Source organism: Neopelma chrysocephalum, unplaced genomic scaffold (assembly GCF_003984885.1).
Source record: "Neopelma chrysocephalum unplaced genomic scaffold, ASM398488v2 Primary Assembly neopelma1_26, whole genome shotgun sequence".
NCBI lineage: Eukaryota > Metazoa > Chordata > Aves > Passeriformes > Pipridae > Neopelma > Neopelma chrysocephalum.
The window spans coordinates 31319939-31342510 of NW_020897695.1; the positions used below are offsets into that span (position 1 = coordinate 31319939).

The 22572-nt window shown below is 43.9% G+C and overlaps 1 protein-coding gene across 6 annotated transcripts in view; it reads left to right on the forward strand.

Moving 5' to 3' along the window:
- Positions 1-22572, forward strand: part of GMPR (guanosine monophosphate reductase) — a 44474-nt gene that overhangs the window by 16650 nt on the left and 5252 nt on the right. For 2 of the 6 annotated variants that reach the window (XR_003533077.1, XM_027676098.1), the window contains exons 6-9: positions 1872-1978; positions 7560-7602; positions 13800-13959; positions 14807-14972. Coding sequence is in view for 4 of the 6 variants with exons in the window: in XM_027676098.1 (XP_027531899.1) it covers positions 1872-1978; positions 7560-7602; positions 13800-13959; positions 14807-14864 (368 nt within the window). In the remaining 2 variants the exon portion in view is untranslated. Of the gene's footprint in view, positions 1-1871; positions 1979-7559; positions 7603-13799; positions 13960-14264; positions 14342-14806; positions 14973-18641; positions 18685-22572 lie in introns of those variants that run through there. The other 4 variants (XM_027676099.1, XM_027676097.1, XR_003533078.1 and 1 more) reach the window with 3 other exon arrangements.

Below are 22572 nucleotides of genomic sequence, written 5' to 3' on the forward strand. Positions count from 1 at the left end.
ACATGTGTTGTGTTTAGGAACACTTTTCTAGCCTGTTGAAAAGAGGCTGTCATCCCAGCTAAAGCTCAAAGGATACTGTGTTCAGGTATCCATTTCTATAAAGGAGAGATGGGTTTCTAAATAGTTTTATGATTTGTATTCTGTGAAGCTGAGGTTGCCCATCTTGTCAGTGTCTTCAGAGATGAAATGGCATTAATTGTGAAGTGTGGATAACATTGCCTCTACCTGTTATTATTGCCTGGGAGCTAAAATTTACATTAATGCACTTATATGCTATCTATCACTCTAACATTCTCGTGGATAAATGAGGGGACTCTAAACTTCTTATAGTGTTTTTCCTATCTTCTCTTCCCTAATATTGTTTTCTGGCATGCACTGCCATATTCTTTCCTTTGTTTTTTTTCCCCTTCCCATGCCTTTCTTCATGTGTTTCTTCATAGACTGCAGCTGGAGTCAGCATATGTGGGCTAGATTTTAAAGTGGCTAACACAAATGCCACTGACAGTATAGCTGTGATCAGCCAGTGCAGTGCAGACAGATTGTTTATTCTGCAATGCTAAATAGTTATGGTCCATGAATGGATAACTTGAGCAGAGAAAATCATGTAATAAAGGTTGCAGTTTTGCCTGGGAAGACAGCAGACAATAAGTACTGCAAAACACATGATGAATAAACAATGGAGATGTCGTGGTGTAATTGTCACAGGCAAATTTAGATTTAAAAGAAGCGTAATTATAGTTTGTAGCCTCAAACACGGCAATATGAGTAAATGCTGTATAATCCTCCCTGGAGATCTTCCTGAACAGGTCTCCACAAGTTGACCATCCAAACCCACAAGTAACAAATGTTCCTCCCTCAGGTCTTGAGGCTCTTTTCCAGATAATGGTCCATCCTGTTGAAAATGCCAGTGATTTATCATAAAGCATTACATACACTATAAAGTACATTCCCTGTGGAGACTATAGTGAAACTAATTTTCTTCCTACTTTGCAGGAATTCTTCTCACTGTTTTCACTTTGTCAGTTCTTTGCAGGATCTTTGGGAACTTTTACTTTACTGGTAGCTTGAGTATACCTGGATATCAGCTGGGTGAAGGGATCCAGTTTTACTGCATTTGGTTTAGAATCTGATTTTAAATTCTTGTTACTCTAAATTATAGGACCTAGGCTGGCAAAAAGCAGTCCTCATTTTGAATCTTAATTTGAGGAGAAAAATGGAGAAGCTATTCCAGAAGATCTACAGCCATGTTACTGCTTTCTGATGACTACTTATCTCACTTTATAAATGCTATTATGCTGAAGTTTTTTTATATTCCCAAATACTGCAATCAACCAAATATTTCTGCTTTAAGTATTAGACAAAAGAGGAGTTTCTCTCCCTTGAGGAAAATCATCATCAAAAAAAGAAAAAAGAGAAGTACAGATTTTCCTTGAGAATTATTTTTACAAACATGTAGAAAAGAGATAGAAATATTTATTGGAAGAAATACTCAAGTATTAAATGTTGCTGCTGAGTCTCATGGGTTGTGACTCTGGTCCTTTTGCCCCCTTCCCTACAGGCTCCTCTGTCAGATTTACTTTCTTGTGATGCAGTAATTCCCTCACTGAGAAGCATTACTGATGAGACCTAAACTGGGACTTGCCCTGGAGAAGAAAGGGGGATATTGGTGTCCTCAATCACAGCTCCCATGAAGTGGTATAGATAGCATTTCAAAATTCAAGTTCCTCTTTGTGTTCCTTTTATCTGTGAGAAACCAGCATTGGCAACAGTGACTTCTTGAGAGAAAAACAATACCGGTAGGAACATATTTTTTCTGTATCTCTTCTGTCATCCTAATGGGCTGTGTTTATTCCTCTCATTCTCTTGTCTAGGTTCTGTATGTACCACTCGGATTAAGACAGGGGTGGGCTATCCACAGCTAAGTGCTGTTATTGAGTGTGCAGACTCAGCACATGGCTTGAAAGGACATATCATCTCTGTAAGTAACTATCATCTACTCTCAGATTCCCACTGTGCAAATTGTTGTGGAATAGGAGAATCAGACAGTCTAGTACCTTGCATGTTAAAAGGCTGTCCTTCTGTCCAGTTGATCCCTGCACTAGCTCCTAGGATAGTCAATGGAGATCTACATGTAAAGAAACTGACTCCCTTTAATGTTAAAAAGACATGGTCAGCTCACTCCTGTTTGTGCCTTTAGAAATCTGCTTCTTGCTCTCTGAACAGAGTAAACTGTTATGTGAACAAAGTAGGACGCTTGATAGTGTTTTCACACTGAAGCAAACAGTAATTCCTAGGAAAGATTTCTGAAAAAGGAGTGGAATGTAAACATGGCTTTCCCCAGAGAGTGGGACTGAGGGGCAGGCAGGCAATAGAGGGAATTACAAGGTAAAATGATATGAGCCCATCTGTGCCCTAGTTGGATTGATTCAGATGGCATCCTCACAGAGCTCTCTGTACAGGTACAGGCATGTTTGACAAGGCTCTTTTGAGCACAGCTGGCACGTGAGCCTCTTACGTTCTCACATAAGCTCTGGGGAAATAACAAGCCTGTGGAGAAAATAGAGCACTTATCTGTACTGCCTGCTAATGGCAGTTCCCACTCTACCAGCAAGACCAGATTCACCTCACACAGAAAAAGTAAATCTGTAAGCATGGCTTTAGACTGAGCTGGACTGCAGTCTGCAGCACTCAGAGTCCATGTGTGCTTAGGCAGCCCCAGCCAGTCAGCGTGTCCCTGACTGTGTGAGGCTTGCATGGTCTCTGCAGGCTGGCTGTAAGGTAGCTGGTCATCAGGAAGGCACAGAGGCTAAGCTGTGTGCTGTGCTCATGGCTGCCCTCACAGTCAGCAGCCTCCCTCTGCGGCCCTAGAACAGGCCACACTGAATTTTAGATCTGCTGCCAGGTGAATTCACTGAAAGGCCCTGGTTTGTTTGACCCAGTTGGGACTAGTATCCATGTGAGGAAAGAGGTGTGGTGTTGTTGAGGAAGGAGGGGAAAGGAGAACAAACTGACTGGGAATTTACCTGTATCTCTTGGCGCTGTGGGTATAATGGAGCAGGAACACGTTACAGTTAGATCTCTCTTGCTCTTTATTGTTAATGCATGTACATTCCCTCCTCTCCATGGTCCTCTATATGAATTTTGTAGGAAAAAAGAAATGCAGTCTGTGATTTTTATGACTTGAGCAATATTACAAATGTTTATGTCTAAAGCAGAAAGCAGAACATGTGTGCAATAGAGCATGAAAGACTGACTCGTTTCTATGAAGGCTGGATAAGTATAGGTGTCATCCTAGCAGTGGTGCTCAGAGACCCATCCTAGTTTTGCAATAATCATTTTCTGCTAGCAGCCCTCAGAAGAATGCTATCCTGATTTTACAAAAAAACGGAGTGTGTATTTAGACTGTTGAAAAAATAGATGGTTCTGTACTACTTCTCCATTCCAGCTTTGGGAATGGATCAGTTCCTGACCTGCTTAGGTCATGTTGGCTTCCGTGAGCTCACACCTATCAACGCTCTAGACATTGTGGGGCAATATAGGAGGGAAATTTAATACCTGTCTCCTACAACATCTGGGCCAAGAGAAGTACCTTCAGCTGCAGCTGAGGTCTTAACACCACTGCAACTCAACTCTGTCACCCAAGCTAGGGAGACCAAAGCAAGGGTAGGGACATGCCTGAATTCTGGAGCGTTGAGATGGGTATTGGTATGTTTATTGTGGAAAGAAAAGGCTGGACTGCATGTTTGTTGCCGGAGCTCTGGCAAGAATATCACGGAAGAGAGGTATCCTCATGAGAGAAAAACACTGTATGGCAGAAATCCTAAGTATAGAATTGCGTCTAGTTGCAACAAGTATACATGGCATCACTCAAAATGTCTCACTGCTGTCTTTCTGGGGATTCAGAAAGGGGCATACCCTACCTGAGCCAAAAGAGATCACTGCAGGCAGCTATCTATGTCAGTTTGTCAAGAGAAGATGTGTCCAGCAGGTTTTTTTACATTGATACAGAAGTAGCAGGAAGGATGTGAAAAGATTCACAGCCTATCAGCTAGCTTCCTGTAGATTATAGCTAATGGTGTGATGTGGTCCCTTGGGGCACTTTCTTGTATCCACTTCTGTCTTGTCCAGTACCTTTGCTGAATTGCTCCTCTTTCTTGTTTTGTTGGCTCAACTTCCATATGAAGGAAAAGAAGTCTCACTCTTGGAATGAGAAAGTCATGGTGCTGAGCACAGTACAGGCACTGCAAGGAAAATTACATGATTGAACCCCATTCTTCAGTAACTCTGCTAGGATGGGAGCACAAACTGGGATTTGAAATAGTCATATTACTGAAGTGATCACGTGTGATTTTTGGAACTGATACGTTGACAAAAAAGTTGACAATTTTCAGGCAAACATGATAGTCCAAGTGAACGCCTGGTGTCTCTCTAGTCACTTACACAGAAAAGGGGGAGGTAAAATTGCACCAGTTACTTTCCTCATGCTAAATTATCTGTAAGACTCAAAGCTCACCTCAGGAATTAATCTTTCATGACTCGCTGAAAGCAGAGAGGAAACCCTGTCTAAGATACAGGCACTGTTTCTGTCCCATGCTGTTTGTCTGGGTGCCAGTAGTCTCAATTTTCATTCTCACTAATCCATCGGCCTTGAGAAAGTGCAGCAGTGAGTTACAGTGGAGGGGCCACGTAGCAGAAAAGCTCCTTCAGCAACGCCCTGCTTGAGATAAAGTTTCTATTTCTTGTAGGTCAGAGAACTCTGCTGGACAGAGAGGTAGTCACATGTTCCAGTAAGCCAGTAATTTGGGCAATGGAAAGCAGCCTTACATGTGTCCTCTCTCATTTGGCTTTCATTTGATAGAGATCCCTGTTTCCCCTTCACGCTGCCAGGGCGATGGGTCACCAGCACTCAGTGAAAAGAATGACTCACCCAGCCATACCATCTCTTCTTCCACACAGAACACTTTCCACACAGAAATATCCAGTATATGTCGTTCAGAATAAAGTATCATATGTATTCTTTCTACTGCTGTGTATGCCACATATATCATATATCTTGTGCGTAATAAATAGCTATCTGTGTGCTGATACTGTAGAAAGCACTGGTTATACAGTTTATTATAAAGGTTGCTTGAAACATAAATCATACTTATAATGACATTATAAATTATAAATAATTATAATATGATATTATAAATAATATAATATTCCATGTTCAACCAGTCCATACTGGTCTTCCATACTGTATTTTTTGTTCGCTCAGCCTAAATGTTCTTGCTGTAAAATGGCTTGCCTGTCTGGAGAACAAGCCTGGGGACTATAACGTTATTTTAGTCACATTAAAATAGTTCTGTTGACAGGAAAGGTGCTTTCACCTTTCCTTCTTCCTAGCACTCAGTTGCCTCAGAATCATGCCCTCTACTGGCTCCATGACCACCCTTTCCAGTAGGCTTTTTTCAGAATTTTACCAGTTCTCCTGAATTCAGAAGTGGATTTGTACAGATAAATTTCCTCAGGGTTCTGAAGTAGAGGCTGAGCCTGCAATAAGCTCCATAACTGAAGCCCAGCAGTCTGCAAGTCATTTTGAATCCAGACCCAGGCCCCTGTTGGGACAGGCTGAATTGCAAGGGGAAGCTTCCCAGGCAATGCAGCAGCAGAACAGTCTTACTTTCTAAACAGAGTGCCTGATTTCTCACTCAGAATGAGGTGTTCTAATGCATGTAGCTATATTAAACAGCATCTTCTGACATAACTGCTTAGTATGTTCCCTTTTTGTTTCCCTTTCTGTGAATCACTAAATTTACCTGGTTATGTGAAATAAGTGGAGACATCTACAGATAAAGAAGTGGTATGAATCATCATTGTCAGTTCCTTTTATCTTAAATGGTAATTCATGAGCTTTTGGCCAAGTCTCTTAAGCTGCTCAGCATTTTGTAATATGGCGACATTCAAAGTGATATTTTTTGAAGCCGATGATTAATGATTACACATTAAGGCCTCCATCCCTTAGCGTAAAGCGTAAAACCTCCACCACTGCCACTTCTGGGTTAATTATAAAAGTCAGACACTGAGCCACCCAACAACAACAGACTGAAACCCATCTACCAGAGAGCATTCATAGCCAGCATCTCTCAGACAGTAAGTCAGGCAGATTCCTGACACTACTCTTTGAAGATTATTAGACCCTTCTTTCTACCTCGGCTTTTCTTCCCCTGACACATGCACATGCACTCACACCCTCCTCCAGGCTCTGACAGACTTGTCAGAGGGAAAGAATTGCACAAGCAGAGCCCTTAACAGGAGAGAGAGATTCAGATGTCAGCCCAGCATTTCTTTCTGGAGCTGACAGCGAGGGTGTCTAAGCTCAACAAAAGGCATAATGTGCTAGAGGTTATCAGCAAATGGAATAAAAGCCTTCAGAGTTCTACCAGGTGCTGTTTGCAGTGGGATGCCCTTTGAAAAGCCACTCACTTTTGGATCCACCTGCTCAGTTTGTGTCTGAATCCTTTTCTGGGCAGAGTGTCTAACCTGCAGCCCCGCTGCCAACTACCCACGAAAGACAGCCCTAATATGGCTGATGGTGGGGGTGTCTGGCTGTGCTCAGCTGCAGGTCTTACATAGGCATGCATTTCTGCCAACAGGGAGGTGAAATAAAACAAAGTAACTATACAGTCTGGGGTGTAGCTTCAAAATCAGGAAAGCTGTCGGCAGTCTGCGATGGATCCTGATCATCAAAGGAGTGGGGAGCCCTCCTGACTGTGTAGAGTAGAAGGATCTTTCATCTGGTGCTCAGGCCTTTACAAAACCTAAAGAACCATGCCACACGATGAGCTCTGCTCTGTACCATTCCTTTTTTACAGCTCTGTCACACATACATAGCTTCCCTCCCCTCAACCGAAACCCCTTCATCAGCCATTTCTTTGCTCTGCACTGAAACTGAAATGCGTAGGTATAAAATGCTAAAGATCTAAAGTGTTTCTGTTTTCTTACCAAACCCATAGCAAACAGTGAGGAGTAGGATGAGAGATTCATTTTCACTTACCAAAGATTAGATTAACCAGTTTTCTTAGATACTATCAGATAAAAATCCAACACAGTTGATGGTAAGTTCCCTCACCCCTCCCGCTGTGACCTTTTAGTGTATTGTAAACTGCTGAGAAAGTTATTTTAAATGTCTTTGGTGGTTTAAGGTAGAAAGTTGTGGTACATCTGTATCTCCCAGCCTTTCATGAAAATGGCAGGAGATGATTTAGATCAGAGAAGGTTTTGTTTTCTGGTTTCTGGGATTTAGGAAGTTGCAGTCAGGAATTTATATTGCTGCTGTTACCAGTGGTATAATCAGTGGACTATACGGTAGAGTAAGTGAGCCTAAAGGAGGAAAGCAGTGGAAAGTATCATATGGATTCCCTAAAAACTTAACCATGATATATACCAAGTGCACGGTCAGCTCTTAACACGCTGTTCTGGAGCAGAGGCCATTGTGGCACAGGTCGCAGAGCTCTAGTGCTCGCTGGGTCTCTGAGCTCGCTCGCTGCCACTCACTGTCTCTTTTCTTTGTGCAGGACGGAGGATGCAGCTGCCCAGGAGATGTCGCCAAAGCGTTTGGTAAGGACAGTGTGTTGTAACACCCATTTCATCCCGTGTGTCTCTAGCACCTCTGTCCGCAGGGATGCAGGAGTCAGTTTGGCCCTGAATGTGTATTCCACTAGCAGTAGGTTACATTCATCCCTGCAGGTGACTCAGGTGAAATTAATGTACCAGATTTGAATTTGGTCTTTGGACCAGACAGTCCAACTTCTGCAGTGGAAAACGTAAGAGTGGGCAAAGCGCTGTTTAGAAATTATCTGCCAGGTCTGTATGAGATAAAGCCACTGGGACAGAAATACAAAGAAAACTGATAAGGGCTGCTTCTGAGTAGGATTCAAAGATGCCTGTAACATTGGCAGATCTGGCTGACTTGAGCCTTGAGTAGAGGAAGAGCTGGTGGAATGCATGTTGGACAGAAGAACAAAACAAAAAGGCAGGCCAGATCCCTGGAGATGTTCTTGGGATCAGCTGTCCACTTGAAGAGATGAGATTTTATTTATACTGTATCCCCTAGAGCTAGGCAGATGTCTAAAACATCTAAGTTAATAATTAACAGATTTTGCTTTCATGCCAATAGTTTCAGTGAATTGCACTGGTGAATCTTGGTGATAGAATAGAGAATTTAATATGTGAGTGAGTGCTGTTTGCTGGGCATGAAAGTTACATTGTTTGGGGAGGTCAAACTCATGATTGTCACTTAGCCGTAACCTTGTTACAGCAACATATGGGAACCAGGGGCTAAACACATAGACAACAGAGCATTTAAAGGCACTCCCCCAAAATGCCGGACTCTTTGGAGACATCGCAGTGGGGTAATACCTGGTATACAGTGGGACAGCAGAGTCCCTCATTGGGATTTCAGGGTGGTATGATAACAAGAGATAGCACCTTCTGATACAGCATGTCTGCTTTGCAGGAAGCTTTGCAAGTATGGAAAAAAGTAGAGGCAGGCCTAAACTCAGATTACAGACCTGCCAAGAAAAACTCTGGACCTCCTGGAAAGGTTGAAACCAAAATCTGTCTTCTAAGTTTGCAGACAGCTCCTGTTTTGAGACAGGTCAGATGACAGGCGAGACTTAATTAGAGAATTTTAAGCACAGCCGTGGAGTGATAGCTACCAGCAAGGAATGTGCTTGGTCAGAGGATTTGACATCACCCTTGTGTTAACCAGTGGTGATGTGATGTGGGGAACAGATACTTCCAGTTGGATGATTCCAGCATAGCTGAACAGCAGCATCCACCCCAACCTCTCCTCAGTCCAGCCCACTCTGACATGCTACATTGAGTTCTTTGTTCTGCCTGGCTTTCTCTGGCTCCATAGCTCGCCAGGTTCTTCCTGGTGTGTTGGTGCTGGGAGCTTGTGAACTGAGACTGTGACCTTGCTACATTCCTAGCTGCCTGCACAGAAACCTGGCCTATGGAAAAGGTCTTTCTTCAATAAGAGCATTTCCAGAAGTTAGAACAACAGGAAGCAACTTGGAAGTGTTTCAAATGTTTTTCTTTGTGGTGTTTATAACAAGTCTGAAGGATCCATGTAAACTCTTTGGGCTAACTGAACCTAAACCTGCTTGAAACCTGTGAAAGGGCAGATTCTGGCTTTACTGATTTTCAGGAGGTGCTGGGATGCACAGTGGTGCGTGTTTGAAGGCTACTATAGATTGTCCCTTGGACAGAGGAGCATCAGAAAGCTAAGATTATACAGGCAGTAGTTGTACTCTCGATAGTAGACCAGAGAGATCAATCTAACTGTTTATCACAGGTGCAGGGTTGGAAGTGATTGAGATGACCCTGAGGCAATAAACTGACTGTATCTGGTTATATACAGCTGAAGTAGACATACTGTGGACATGTGACTAGCTGGAGCCAGGTGTGCATTTGTCAAAGGTGTGCGGCAAAATAAGCTTTGAGATAACATTATTACTGTCAGTGTTTATTGAATGCTGTTGAGGTGATTGGCTATGTGAGTCTCGTAGAAGGTAGCTGCCATGCCCAGCATTTACAATCCAAAGCCTTGATACTGAATTGTCTAGCAGAGACATCTGCGCTTGCCAAGAGCCTCCCAGGGGGAGGAGTTGCATAAATATATTGGATAACAAAGACAGGGTGATAAAACACAGAGAGGCACCGTTTCACCTAGGGACAAGGGCCTGGACAAAGCATGGGCAAGAGACCCAAAGAGGACTTTTGGTTAAAGTGATTATGCTATCTCTTTCTGGTGGATCATTGTAAAGTCTTCATGAAACGGGGCTATTCACTATAAAGCAGTGACAAAGCAACCATTTGAATCATGAAAAGTGTGAAGAGGTCCCAAATATGAAGACTAGCATTGACAAATGGCTTAAAATGTGACTGGAGGAGGCAAGTTCATGGAATCAGGAGGAATAGAGTGGATTGAGTGCAAGTGGAGAACTGTGAAGAACCATGAAGCGGATGTTGAGAAGCTTTACAAGTGGAAGGTGATACCATTGACTGGTGTCAGGAATCAGAGGCAGATTGGGCATTTTGAAGGAGGGAAAACAAGGTAGAAGCCTATTTAAAAAGGCAAGGCACAGGGAAGCACTGAAGGTGAGGGACAGAGTTGCTGGGAGTAACAGATGCTTTTAGGGAGACTGCTGGAATTCTGGACTTCTGAATGGGAACATGGTATGGATTAGGTAAACTGAAGATGTCCCTGCCTTCAGGGTATTAGAGATGATAATGGAAAAGATATAGGTTGATAGGAAAGAAAAGAGCTGTTTTGATGCAGGAATGAGAAAAAGCATGAAAGAACTTTATGTTGGGCTCTCAGATGGTTCATATAACTGTACCCTTGGAAAGGCTGATAATATGAATATATTTCTCAGAATGCCCCAGGGAGGCACTACTGTCTCCTTTTTTAATCATGAGAAGTCAAAGCACAGAAATACTAAGTTCAGTTGCCTGAGGTCACATATATTTTTGTGACACAGCCAGGAAAGAATGTGCCTTTTGAATCCTATGCCAGCATCTTTAACACATTAATGCTGTTCCTTACAGAATGGTGAGAAGAGATGCAGGAGCAGGGAGGGAAAAGGAAGAAAAACTCATGTGGAAAAGTCAACTGGGGACATGCTAGTTGCAAATTATGCAGATCACCACTGACTGGCTTTTTTTCCTGTTTACGGTAGCTGTGTGTGTATACCTACTGTTGCAAAGGCTTGCTGGCTCAGCTGGAGCACAGGTGAATGTTGATTCCAGGGCCAGCTCTGGTTTAGGAAAACTTACACTGCATCTGCCTGGAGGGCTGCCCAGCCTACAAATCCAGGCTGACTCCAGCTGAATTCACGCAGAGCCAATCTGGTTATCAGTAACTTTTATAATCAGGCATACAAAAGACATCTGAGGGACTCTATCCGGATCCAGCAGAACTGTGTCAGTGCTGCAAGTTTGGGCTGGCATCAGCACTTGTATTCTGTAATGGCTTGAAATAGGAGGCACAGTGAAACATGAATGAGCAAAATCAGCCCAGATCCAGCATAGACCTCAAGGGGGAACTCATGCAATAAAGTGGCATTGTGTAGAAACAGTCTACCAAACTCTGGGTGAGCTAGTGGGATGCTTGTGTGCAATGTACTCCATCACATCCTGTATTATCTAGGAGGTTGTTGCCAGGTATTCCCAGTCCACCACAACCTAAAATAATAACACATTGTCAATCTGTCCTTGAAAGCAAAAAGAATGCAGATGGATATTGCAAATATCACCAGTGCTTCTGGTGGTTATACAAAAAAATACGCATAAGCTAAGAAAGACCATGCTAGAAACTACTACAGCTTCCTGGTGGGATATTAGCTTGTAGAAAAGTAGTGGAACAGACTTGAAAATTTCAGATATCTTTGCAACACTGAAGCATAATGGAAGGTTCTGGAGAGCACTGGAAAAGTATATTTAGTATGGGCTTGTCATTTCTGGAGTGGCAGGGCAGCAAGCATGTGTTGTTTGTTTAGACATGCTGCATCTGCTGTAACATAGCTCCTCTCTTCTGGAAGAGCTTGATGAATTATGTTGTAGTTTGCAAAAGTTACTCAAGTTGGATGAGTTTCGATCCTGTAATTCAAACATATTTGCTTTCCTCCCAAAATATGCAGTCAAAAGAAAAATAATAAATAGATACTGAAGTGCACAGGAACCAAAATTCTGTAATTCTGAAGTGTAGATTTCATGTGACTTTTGCATTAATAATTTGGAGGCTGTGAGACCCACATCCAGAGATAGCACTAGAATTGGGGATCAGGGGATAGTACTGACAGGGCAGAGTCCAGAATGTCCTTTGGCAGGCTCTTGACTTCTTTAAATGCCCTCTTTGAAACCCTGACGTCAAATCTGTCCCTCCTTCCTGATGTTGTTTTCTTCCACCCACGAAGAAGACATAAACTAGATTTCCCAGGGTGCTTATTTTTTATAAAGATGAAGCAAGGTTGTGCCAGGTAGAAACAGGAATTTGCCCCCAATAATTAAGAATGTCTTAAAGGATGAGTGTTCCCTTTGATTTTGGCAGGTTGATAGTACTATCAGACACGAGTCAAACTGAGGCTTTAAAACTCAGTGACCTGAAATAAGAGAACCCAGGAGAAATCTGCCAGGTAGCTGGCATGATGGGACACCTGAATGGGTGCCTAGCGATAAATATTGCTTGTGATGTGCTCAGCAGTTTTGTACAAGCCTCATTTTTAATATCCCTTTACCATGGACACAGTGTTCCTTTCAAGCAACAGCCAGGCAAAGGGAGGTGAGGTCAGCAGAACAGCTGGATGCTCCCCTCCCAGGCATTGCTCCCAGGTCTGCTCTTTGGCAAAAGGGTCAAGGGAGGGGAGCTGGCACACTTCACAGTTGTCACGTGTTCTAAGATGAAAATATTCTTAAATTCAGGTTTGGCAGAAGCTGAGCAGATTTTCTTGTGATTTCACCTACTTTTCAGGTTTCAAGGTCTGGTGCTATTGGTTGGATAGTGACAGAGATCAGAGCAAATCCTAATACAGACTTATCTAGCCTGGGATCTCCCAAGAGTTCGGATGTGTTCTTAACAGGATGGGTTCAGTTAAGGCTCATCTGCTTTCTATGAAGTGAGGTTTATAGCTCTGTTCTTTTGCCAGTTCTGGGAAGAAGCTGAGCAGAGGGGAGACCTGTTCTGACACATACATGCTGAAGAAGCAGAGGTTGCAAACAGGAAAAAGCTTTGTTTCAGGGATGGGTCACCACAGGCTCATAAAAGACTAAAAGACAAACTTATCCAAGCAAGACTAGATATGCCTCAGTATCACAGGAGGCACTGCTGGTGGAATAGTTCCAGCCCAGCTGGAAATGTTGGAAATCACAGTAGAAAACCGAGAGTGATTCTGAAAACCTTCTTCCTGATCTTATTCCTGGTAGAACCAATTTAATGATTTACAAAGCCAGAGGAGATAGACAGACTGAACAGTTATGATTGAGTATTCAGAGTTGTTATTGAGTATCTGGAACATATTTAGCAGTTGTAGCTCTGAGTTAGACCTCCTTTGTGGTGCATACTGAGAACCACAGAACCAGAGGTGGTGGTCCCTGGCCCAGAGTTTTTAAACAGGAACCAAATGAAGACTCATTCAGATCTCTTTGACAAGGGATCGTTCAGAACTACACTGAACACATATGGCTGGTGGACTTGAAAAATCCATAATTTCAGTAAAAAAAAATCTGCTTGTTTTATGTCATTATTGGGAGGAGTACACTGCATTCATGAATATGCCTTCCTTCAGGGTACATTCCCACTCACAGCTTGTGGCCTCAAAGGCTCTTGAAGTAGGAACCATCCTCTTCTCTGTACAGCATTGAGCTCAACAGATCCCAGCCCTGTGTTTAGGACTTCTGCAACTGCAGCCACAGTAGTATTTAGTAAGGAACTGTGCTCAGATACTATAATGAAGTAAAGACTTAAAACTGAATTTTAAAATACAGAGTGTGGGGTGGAGTAGAATTATCTGTATCTTTGTCATCACAACAGAAAAGGACTTTTTCCATTTAAAATACCAGAAAAATTCAATTCACCATGTGTCAGTTCTTCAGTGAAGCTTTTCTTCCAAGTTCCCTGTGTCTGTTACAGGAGGGGACTCTGTACCAAGCTATTTAGTGCTGGCTATTGTTTTTGGAGATCACTGTGTTCTTGCTATGTCTTTCACCCTCTTCCTTCCCTGCTTTCTTACATGTTGCTTTGCTGATCACAGGAGCCGGTGCTGACTTTGTCATGCTTGGAGGAATGTTTGCAGGCCATGACCAGTGTGCTGGAGAGATTATGGAAAGGAATGGCAAGAAGGTGAAACTATTCTATGGAATGAGCTCTGATACAGCCATGAAGAAGCATGCAGGAGGGGTTGCTGAATACAGGTATGAATTCCACACAGGAGCAATTGCAGTGAGCCATCCATGCAGGAACTTCTGGAGCAGAATTGTGCATTGGGCAACTGTTGGAAACAGGCCCATACCTCTACTCCCATTCAAGAAGCTATTGCCTACGCTTATGACAGTAGATCTGAGGGAGGGATGCCATCAAGAGGGACACAGGGAGAAAGAGCTGGGGGTGGCTAGCTGAGAGCAGCGATGTTCACTCCTTTGCAGCCAGTGAGGTGTTCTGTCACTTCAGCACTACCTGCGTGCTTGGGGAAGTCATTAGGCACTGTTCTGACTTACAGGTCTCTCAGCATGTGCATGAACTAAATGCTGGAACGTGGCATACCAGGCTGCAGTTTCTACCCCTCTGCTTGTCCAGGTTGGGTGTCCTGTTGGTGTATGAGTTCCGGGCTAGCCCACATGCTCCCTTCTGTTGGCAGAAAGTGGGTGCCTGGTGAATTGTCGATCTTAGGCAGCACAAGCCTGCTGTACAGTTTTCCCACCCCTTTTTGGGTAAGAGAGCACCAGAGTAGCCTCAAGTCATGCAACATGCAGGAGCTTGGGTTTTGAGCTTAAATCCTCAGGGGAGAGGAAAGGAAGACAGGCTTTGCAAAGGAATCTGTTGTTCATTGCTGTTTGACTCTGGAAAGCGCTGAGAGTTTTGAGTCTTTGAAAAACCAAATGACACCAGAAAACCTCTGTGTCTTTTCTCTTATGAGTGGCAGCTTTAGTCACTGCCCTCAGACAACGTGGTTCTTACATAATTCATTAGAGAATGTTTCCTGTCTTACTGTATACACTGGTTTATTGAGGGGTCCCTTTTGATTCTTCTCTGCTGGCGTAGATTCAGGCTGTGGTCCCATCTGGTAAGCTGCTGTTTGCAAGAGTCTCAGAGACAGTGACCTTACCTGCTGTTCCAGCCACTCAGGATTGATGGGTTTTGTTGGCCTCGTCTGGTGCAACTACTCCAGCATACAGGTTTTTCCCAACGTGTCCAGCTGCTACCACGGGTAAGAGTTGCAGCACTGTGAAGGTGACAGCACAGAATACAAAGCAGAATCAGATCCACAAAACAAAACAGAATTCATGCTTTGACAGAGAGACAAGCTGATAGGACCACAGCAATCCCAGATATCATGCTAGATAGAAAGCTCTTTGATCCCACCTCCTGTTCTCTGCCCTGACATCGGCTCCTGTGGTGGTTTTTTACAATAAAATTGTACACTAGTTCTCCTAGCACTTTGCAAAGTGGTAAGACACAGCCTCCTTCAGAGCATTTACATCTATCTCCTTTGGCCTAAATCACAGAGTCATAGAATCATTTGGGTTAGAAAGCACCTTTAAAGGTTATCTAGTCCAACCACCCTGCAATGAGCAGGGACATGTTCAACTAGATCAGGTTGCTCAGAACCTTGTCCAACTTGGCTTTGAATGTTTTCAGGGATAGGGCATCCACCATGTCTCTGGGCAACCTGTTCAGTGTTTTTGCTTTTAAGCACAGCTGTTTATTTGCAGAAGAAAGAACTGCACAGGAGGCCCTCTGCTTCTGAGACAAGCTGAAATTATGCACCAGAAAGATGTGCTTGCATATCTCTGAGGTTTGATTCTCTCTGGGTTCATATGCCACTTCCCAGAAGCAGTGTAGAGTTTTGGGGCTCTTTATTTTTTTTTTGTCCCCCAGCAAATCTGCTTGTCATCACAGCTTCTGAACAAATGATCTGAGTGGACAGCACTAGTAAGTATCTCATAATTTAAAAGTGGCAGCTGCAGTTACATAGTTATACTGGCAGCCTTTTATCTGAATGATAATTTTCTGTCCATTGCTACCCTCTGCTTCAGTCAGCTGGAATGTGGGGAAAGGCCTGATGCTGGTCAGGCATGTAGTTAACAGCAGCTCTCTGAGAGATCACAGAGCAGCCCAAGCACACTGCACAGTCATGTAAGGCCTGACCTCCACAGAGCTGGTGAAAGTTGCAGGAAAAGTTTGAGAAAGCTGGCTGTACCATGGGGCCAAAGGACTAAGGCTCCCCCTAGTTGGGTGTGTATGTGATCCCACAACAAAATTCATCGCCAGCAGAAGAACTAATTGACACTGGTCCCCCTTAAAAATGAGATAAAGTGCAAGTATTCTGTCTTATAGGAGTAAGGGATGTACAGAAATGCACTATATTTGGCTTAGTCTAGACAGACCCTTTGAATTTATTACAGGCAGTACTATACAAATTCTGCTTGATCCACAGCTGTATTTTGATTTGCATCCTTGATTTGACAGTCCCCGGGGGTCAAGTTCTGAAACCTTCAAACCTTCTCAGCAACGAGGGAGAAGGAGCACAATCTGAAATGTTTAGTCCCTGGTTTTTTTGGTTGGTTGGTTGTTTTTTTAACTGCATTTTTGTGCCAGTGTTAGGTAACATAAAAAGAGTCTCAGAGTCTACTGCTAGCAGCAACAGCTCCAAGCACTAAATCTGTAAACCCTGTAACCCCTGTTAACTGTGAAGGTGACAATTCTTATCTTCTTCGAGTTGCAGCCACGACACAGAGCTGGCTACCCATACTAGCCTTGGTTTCGGTCTTACTTGGCCTGTTCCCAGCATGTGTCACCATGGTTTAAAAATAGCAAGTGTTAGTTATCCAGCATTGTAAATGTGCTGGGCATTGAAGGGGTGATTTGAAACAGTGCAACGCTTTGCTTTGAATTGCTCTTACAGTAAAAGTTACAGGAAGTTTAGTCACTTACTAGGTTAGCGTATGGAAAACTCAAACCAGAAGGGTTCTTAAGTCAGCATTTTAACTGCTGGATACCTCAGACTTGACCCAAACAGGTCAAGTCAGTGATGCTTCTTTATATGCATTTAAAAAGTCCAGCTGTAAATCTGTATCAGTGACCCAGATAAGCTGTTTTGTCTTTAAAAGAGCCTGAGCACTCACAGTGTTTGATTAGCAGTGGGGAGCTCAGTGTGCTCAGCCCCCTGCAGAATCAGACTACCTGTCACTTAACTTCATCTTCTCAAAATTAGACATGGTGGCTGGAGAACCTGAGCCCGCAGCAAACTGTTACATTGAAATTGACAAGTGAGGTGAGGTGACTGTAACAGGGAATAAAGTCATGAGAGTAATTGTTTTTGTAATGAATATGTCAGCTGACCCTATATAATTTTGTATGAAATCTGTGTACCCAGTTTCATTACTTTTATGTCATTTACCTCTTGGTTTATTTTTACATTTTTGCCTCCTTACCTGAGGAATATGGATCAGAGCTGGGGATTTCTGAAAGGCAATTTTTATATTTCTTTTATGGGAGAAGAGAAGGAAGGCAGGCAGGGACTGAGACTGCATGCAGTATTGTTCAGTTAGAGCCTATTTGCTTTTGTTAACCCTTTTGAGATTTCACAGGTTTTCTGTGAATGATGCAGTTTTACGGTGGTCACTCAGCAATTTACAGCTGCTACTAAGCTGGGTTTGGGCACTTTATATTAACTGCAGGGTGAAACTTGGGCCACAGAGAGAGAACAACACCAGCAGCTGGCTGCTACTTACCATCTTATTCTGTATCATGAATGATAGCCTGGAAGACCCAGCTCCTGCATTTATTTAATGCCCCACTCATAAGGTTGCAGGGCAGCCTGACCCCTTTGTTCTGACATGTTTTGCTGGGCTGACTGGGCACCATCACATGTGCTTTATCCCATCCACCCTGCCAGGATTCCCACCCACCACGCACATCCCTCCATGCCAGCAGCAGCCTTGAGCTGGCCAGGAGGCGCACCACAGACTGGACCCTGTGGAAAAAGTCTGAAGCAAATAGTTCTCCCTTTCTATTCACTATTCAGTGGCTGACAAGACAGTCTCTGCTGAGAGCATCTGAGCACACCTTTCCCAGCCACTGGGAGCCTCAATTGCTCTGCTCCTTTCTTTCTGAGAAGGGGTTAGTTTTGGGTCATAACTCTGGGAGACATGTCAAAGCTGCAAAACCCTCAGTAGTTCTTGCTGACTTTCTTATGCAGCTCTCTGCCAAGTGTGCCAGCTTTTGTGACAGTTGATGTAACCCATTGTCATTGGTTTAACCTGGCAGGCAGCTAAACACCACACAGCCACTTGCTCACTCCACCCCCCAGTGGGATGAGAGAGAGAACTAGGAAGAAAACCCAGTTTTTTCATGGGTTGAGATAAAGACAGTTTAGTAGGACAGAAGAAGGAAGGGATAATAATAACAACAACAATAATAACATACAAAACAAGTGATACACAATTGCTCACCACTTGCCAACCAATGCCCAGCCAGTTCCTGAGCAGTGGCCCCAGCCAGCTTTCTTCCTAGTTCATATACTAAGCATGTTGCCATATTGTATGGAGTATCCCTTTGGCCAGTTTGGATGAACTATCTCAGCTGTGTCTCCTCCCAGCTTCTTGTGGCTCCCAGCCTACTTGCTGGTAGGGTGGTGTGAGGAAAAGTCCTTGACTTAGAATAAACACTGCTTAGCAACAACTAAAACATCAGTGTGTTATCACTGTATTGTCATCCTAAATCTGGAACACAGCACTGTACCAGCTACTAGGAAGAAGATAATCTCTATCACAGCAGAAGCCAGGACATCCACGCATGGCCTGTGTGTAGGCATTCGTTGCTGGCAAAATAGTTTTAACTTGGGATTTTCTACTTTTTTTTCATTTAATCCCAGCTAACTCGAATTTCTAATCACTGATGAGTAATTAACCAAACTGGTAAGTAAACAACTTTCCTTCCCCTTTTTCAGACTCCATTTAGGCCAGACTTGTCTCTTTGCCCTGCCATGTCTCACCTCCCCTTACTTTTACCACAGGCCACACTCGGTCTCATCTCCTTCAGTGAGAAAAGGGGGGTGGCACAGGAGATTGTGGTCACGTGTGTAATGGTTTCTATCTGCTACTCCTCCTTTTTGTACCTGCTCCACTGTGAGTTGTATGCAGGCCACAATCCTCTGCTCTGGCATGGGTCACCCACAGTCCCATCAGGAGTGCACACCTTTGGAATGGAGCACCTCCTTTCGAGAGTGCATCTCCAGCTGCATGTCTCCTCAGGTGTGCCCAGCTGTGTCTCCTCCCCCAGTGGCTGCTCATGTTTCTTAAATACACTTGAGCAGAGGTGTCATGTCTCATGTCCTCCCCTGACTGGCAGAAGGTTTAATGGCTCGCACCATTTTCGGAGCCAGGTGGCACCATCTCAGTGACTGGCATGATGGAGGCCATGGCCGCCTTCTCCCGCACCAGCAGCCCTTGCTGTCTGAACTGTGTATGCCCAACACAGCACCCATGTGGATGCTAGTGTAAATTAACTGGGTGCTTGTGCATATTGGGCACTCATGCATGTATTAACAGGGTGTTTGGGCATAAATAATTTGGGCATGCATGCATGAACTAATTGGATGCTTATGCAAAAATTATTGGGCATTCATGCATAAATTAATTGGGCACTCATGCATTAATTTATTCAGTGCTCATGCGTGAACTAATTTGGCACTCACACAAGAACATAGCAAGCCCAGCAATTTATGGCCTACACATCACTCCTCACCTCTGCAAGGCACATATCAAAGAACTCTTAGAATGTTAATCCAATCATCACAGTCTTAGTGTACATCAGTTATAAACTCCACTCTTCCTTCCTTTGGATCAGATAGTAGGGATTAATACTGTAGCACACACTTACTAAAATGTCTCTCCTCCATCCTGACCAGTGTTATATATCTGTATATATACAGACCACATCCCTGGACCAGACTTCAGCAGTTAGTAGTGCAACAATGTGTGCATACGCATGGTAAAATTCCACCCACTCTTCCCTGGGAACCAGATGAGGGACTCATCAGCTCAGTCTGGGCAACACGTTATGTGTTACAAAGCCCTTTCCTCTGGGGACTAGAGTAATTAACAGTAATTCTGTTAATGCTAACACAGTTTGAATATATATTCATCACAAACTTCACCCGCTCATCCCTGTGGACAAGACTATGGAGGTTAATATAGCACATGCTGATTCCAACCTTCTCGCTTTGTTTCTGCAAAATACATTATCCAGCAAACCCCAGCAGTTCTAATATATACTGATTATAAACTCCACCCATGACCCCTGTGGAGCTCTATCAGGGTTAGTGTTTCATCATAATCTGAATACTTGCTACAAGTGTTAGGACTTAACTCTTCAAAACAGCCAATCAAGAAAATAATGGCTGTTCAGGTTATTTACTGTGCTTAGCATAGAGAAGCAGACAATTAAGAGTGTACAAGCAAAAATTACCACCACTGTTGATGGTACCAGTAGGGTCCTGAGCTCAGTAGCTACAGGGCTTCCTTTACATTCAAAATGGGGAGGGGGAGTGAACAGTGTTGATATGCAAGCAGCGTGGGCATTTCCCCATTTGGGGAGAAAGGTAACACACCAAACAGCTTTGCTCTCAGGGCTTTCCTCCACAGCCGTAACAACATTAACTGAGTTATGACCTTTTTGCTGCACTTGCAGTTGCTTAAGTCACAGCTCTGGATTTCTGCCCCACTTCTATCCTATACACCCTCCTTTTCCTGCTGGAACATCTGTTATTCCCAGCATGTAGGGTGGGAGCACTGAGATTTTTCAGTCCTCTATGACACTTTTTTTTTCAAGGATGAACATGAAACTGGACTCTGAGCATTTCCTCTGGAGCTAATCTCACATCTCTCTTCTAGCATGCTTCCCCCAGTACAGTATCTGTAGGTTGCCCCTTGATCAACAGGACATCCCACCAACTCATCAGCTGATGCTAGAGGAGCAGTAGCAAGTGTTTAGCTGTCAGAGCTTTAGGGCTGTGTCATTAGGTGTTCACCACTTTTGTAGGTTTTAGTCTCCAAAGTCAAAAGTGGCATCCCACAAGCCCCATCTTCCTAACACCACCATAGCTACTGCAGGAACATCTCTCAGGAGTAGTGGCTGTAAATGTCCTGCATTTCTGTAATTTTGCACTGAGAAAAGGATTGCCAAGTGTTCACACTTTTGGGAGCAATGTTCCCATCCCTGGAGTAACTGAGGCTGCCTTTGTTTGCCATCAACTCTCTGCTGTCAAAACCCTGCAACTTATGCCCCACAGGATGGTCAAGCATGAATTAACAGGGCACTCATGTTTGAACTTATGGGGCATTCATACATCAGTTAATTGACCTCTCGTGTGAAATGAATGGGCAGTCATGCATTAATGCAGTAGACCCTGCACTTCTTGCACAATACAGCATGCAGAACTCTTCAAATGGTAGGATCTGGTAGGTAGGATTCGCACTGGTTTCCCCAAATCCCAGACATGCACTGTCTCTCAGAATCTCACAGGAAGCTCCCTGTAGCCTGAGCTGAACCTCCCAAATTCAACTGAAGAGGTGGGCATGGCCAAAACCCAAGAATGGTGGTGTGACTACTTTTGTGTTGTTTTGTGGGTCAGGCCTTTTCTGGCCGGCAGTGGAGCTGAAAGTAAAAGCCTGGGAACTCCCAGCAGCACAGGCCCTACAACACGTCCCTGAGCCCTGTGCAGTCTGTGAGAAGGCAGCGTTATGTCCGTCTTCCACTGGTTGCTTACTGCAGAGTTTATTTAAGAGTTTTCGAGAAGTCAATTACTCATCAGATGTAGGGAGATTAATCATGGTTCTTTATTCACATGGCATATCAACACTTCTCCTTTATTGCCTCCCTAGGGCTGCGACCTCACATTTAAACTAACAGGATGAAATATTGCCAGGCTCACACTGAAGTACCTCCACATAGCCACTGTTGCTATTGTTAATGATTCACAAATGGAGCCTCCAAACAGGCGTGCCATTTCTTTCTTGCACTATCCCCTAGACAACTTGTTTAAGGAAAAAGTAATTAAAGGCACATTTACAACAATGACAGATCCCTGCCATGATTTCTGTCTCCAATTTTTAGGGCAGAAGGAGAGCATCCCCTTTTTTCTCCGCATTTGTCTTAGACCCTCCCTTTCCAAAGCCTACATCTCCAGAGGAGCTGGTGTACCATGCAGAACAAGCTTGCTCTAAAGCCTAGTGAGATCAGCTGCTGATTGGGAGTCTCTGCTGGAGGAGGAATTGCTGAGCATGAGGCTAGAGAAAGCTGGAGGAGAAGGAGTGAAAGTTATTTGCCTGATTCTTCCATCGTGTAACTCTTCAGATGTGCCTTTTGGGAACAGTGCAGTCAGTGCTGGCATGCACCAGTACTTGACAGTATTCACAGCACTGCTATTTTTCTGGCCTTTTTGCCTGTCTCTGAATTATGCTAGATCACCTTTTAGCTTCAGGGGACAACTCTGCAGCAGGTTTCTGTAACAGGTTTCCCACTCCATCTCTGTGGGCCCTGGAGAACAAGACTGGTAGAAGACAGCCACAGCATTTCCATCTGTGTCTAATAAGTGATATGGGACAGAGCCCAGGGGCTGTGAAGCCTCTGTAGAGCCATGCTGAGTGGTGCCTGCTGAGAACCAGCTCCAGCATGTCCCTAAGTGGCCTGAACCTGGCCATTCCTTACACTTTAAAGCTTGCAGCTCTCACAGTCAAATTTGTCTTTAAATAAAGCTGGAAGTTTCACTTGCTTGTAGGCAGATGGTAGAGGTGAGGAAGGGG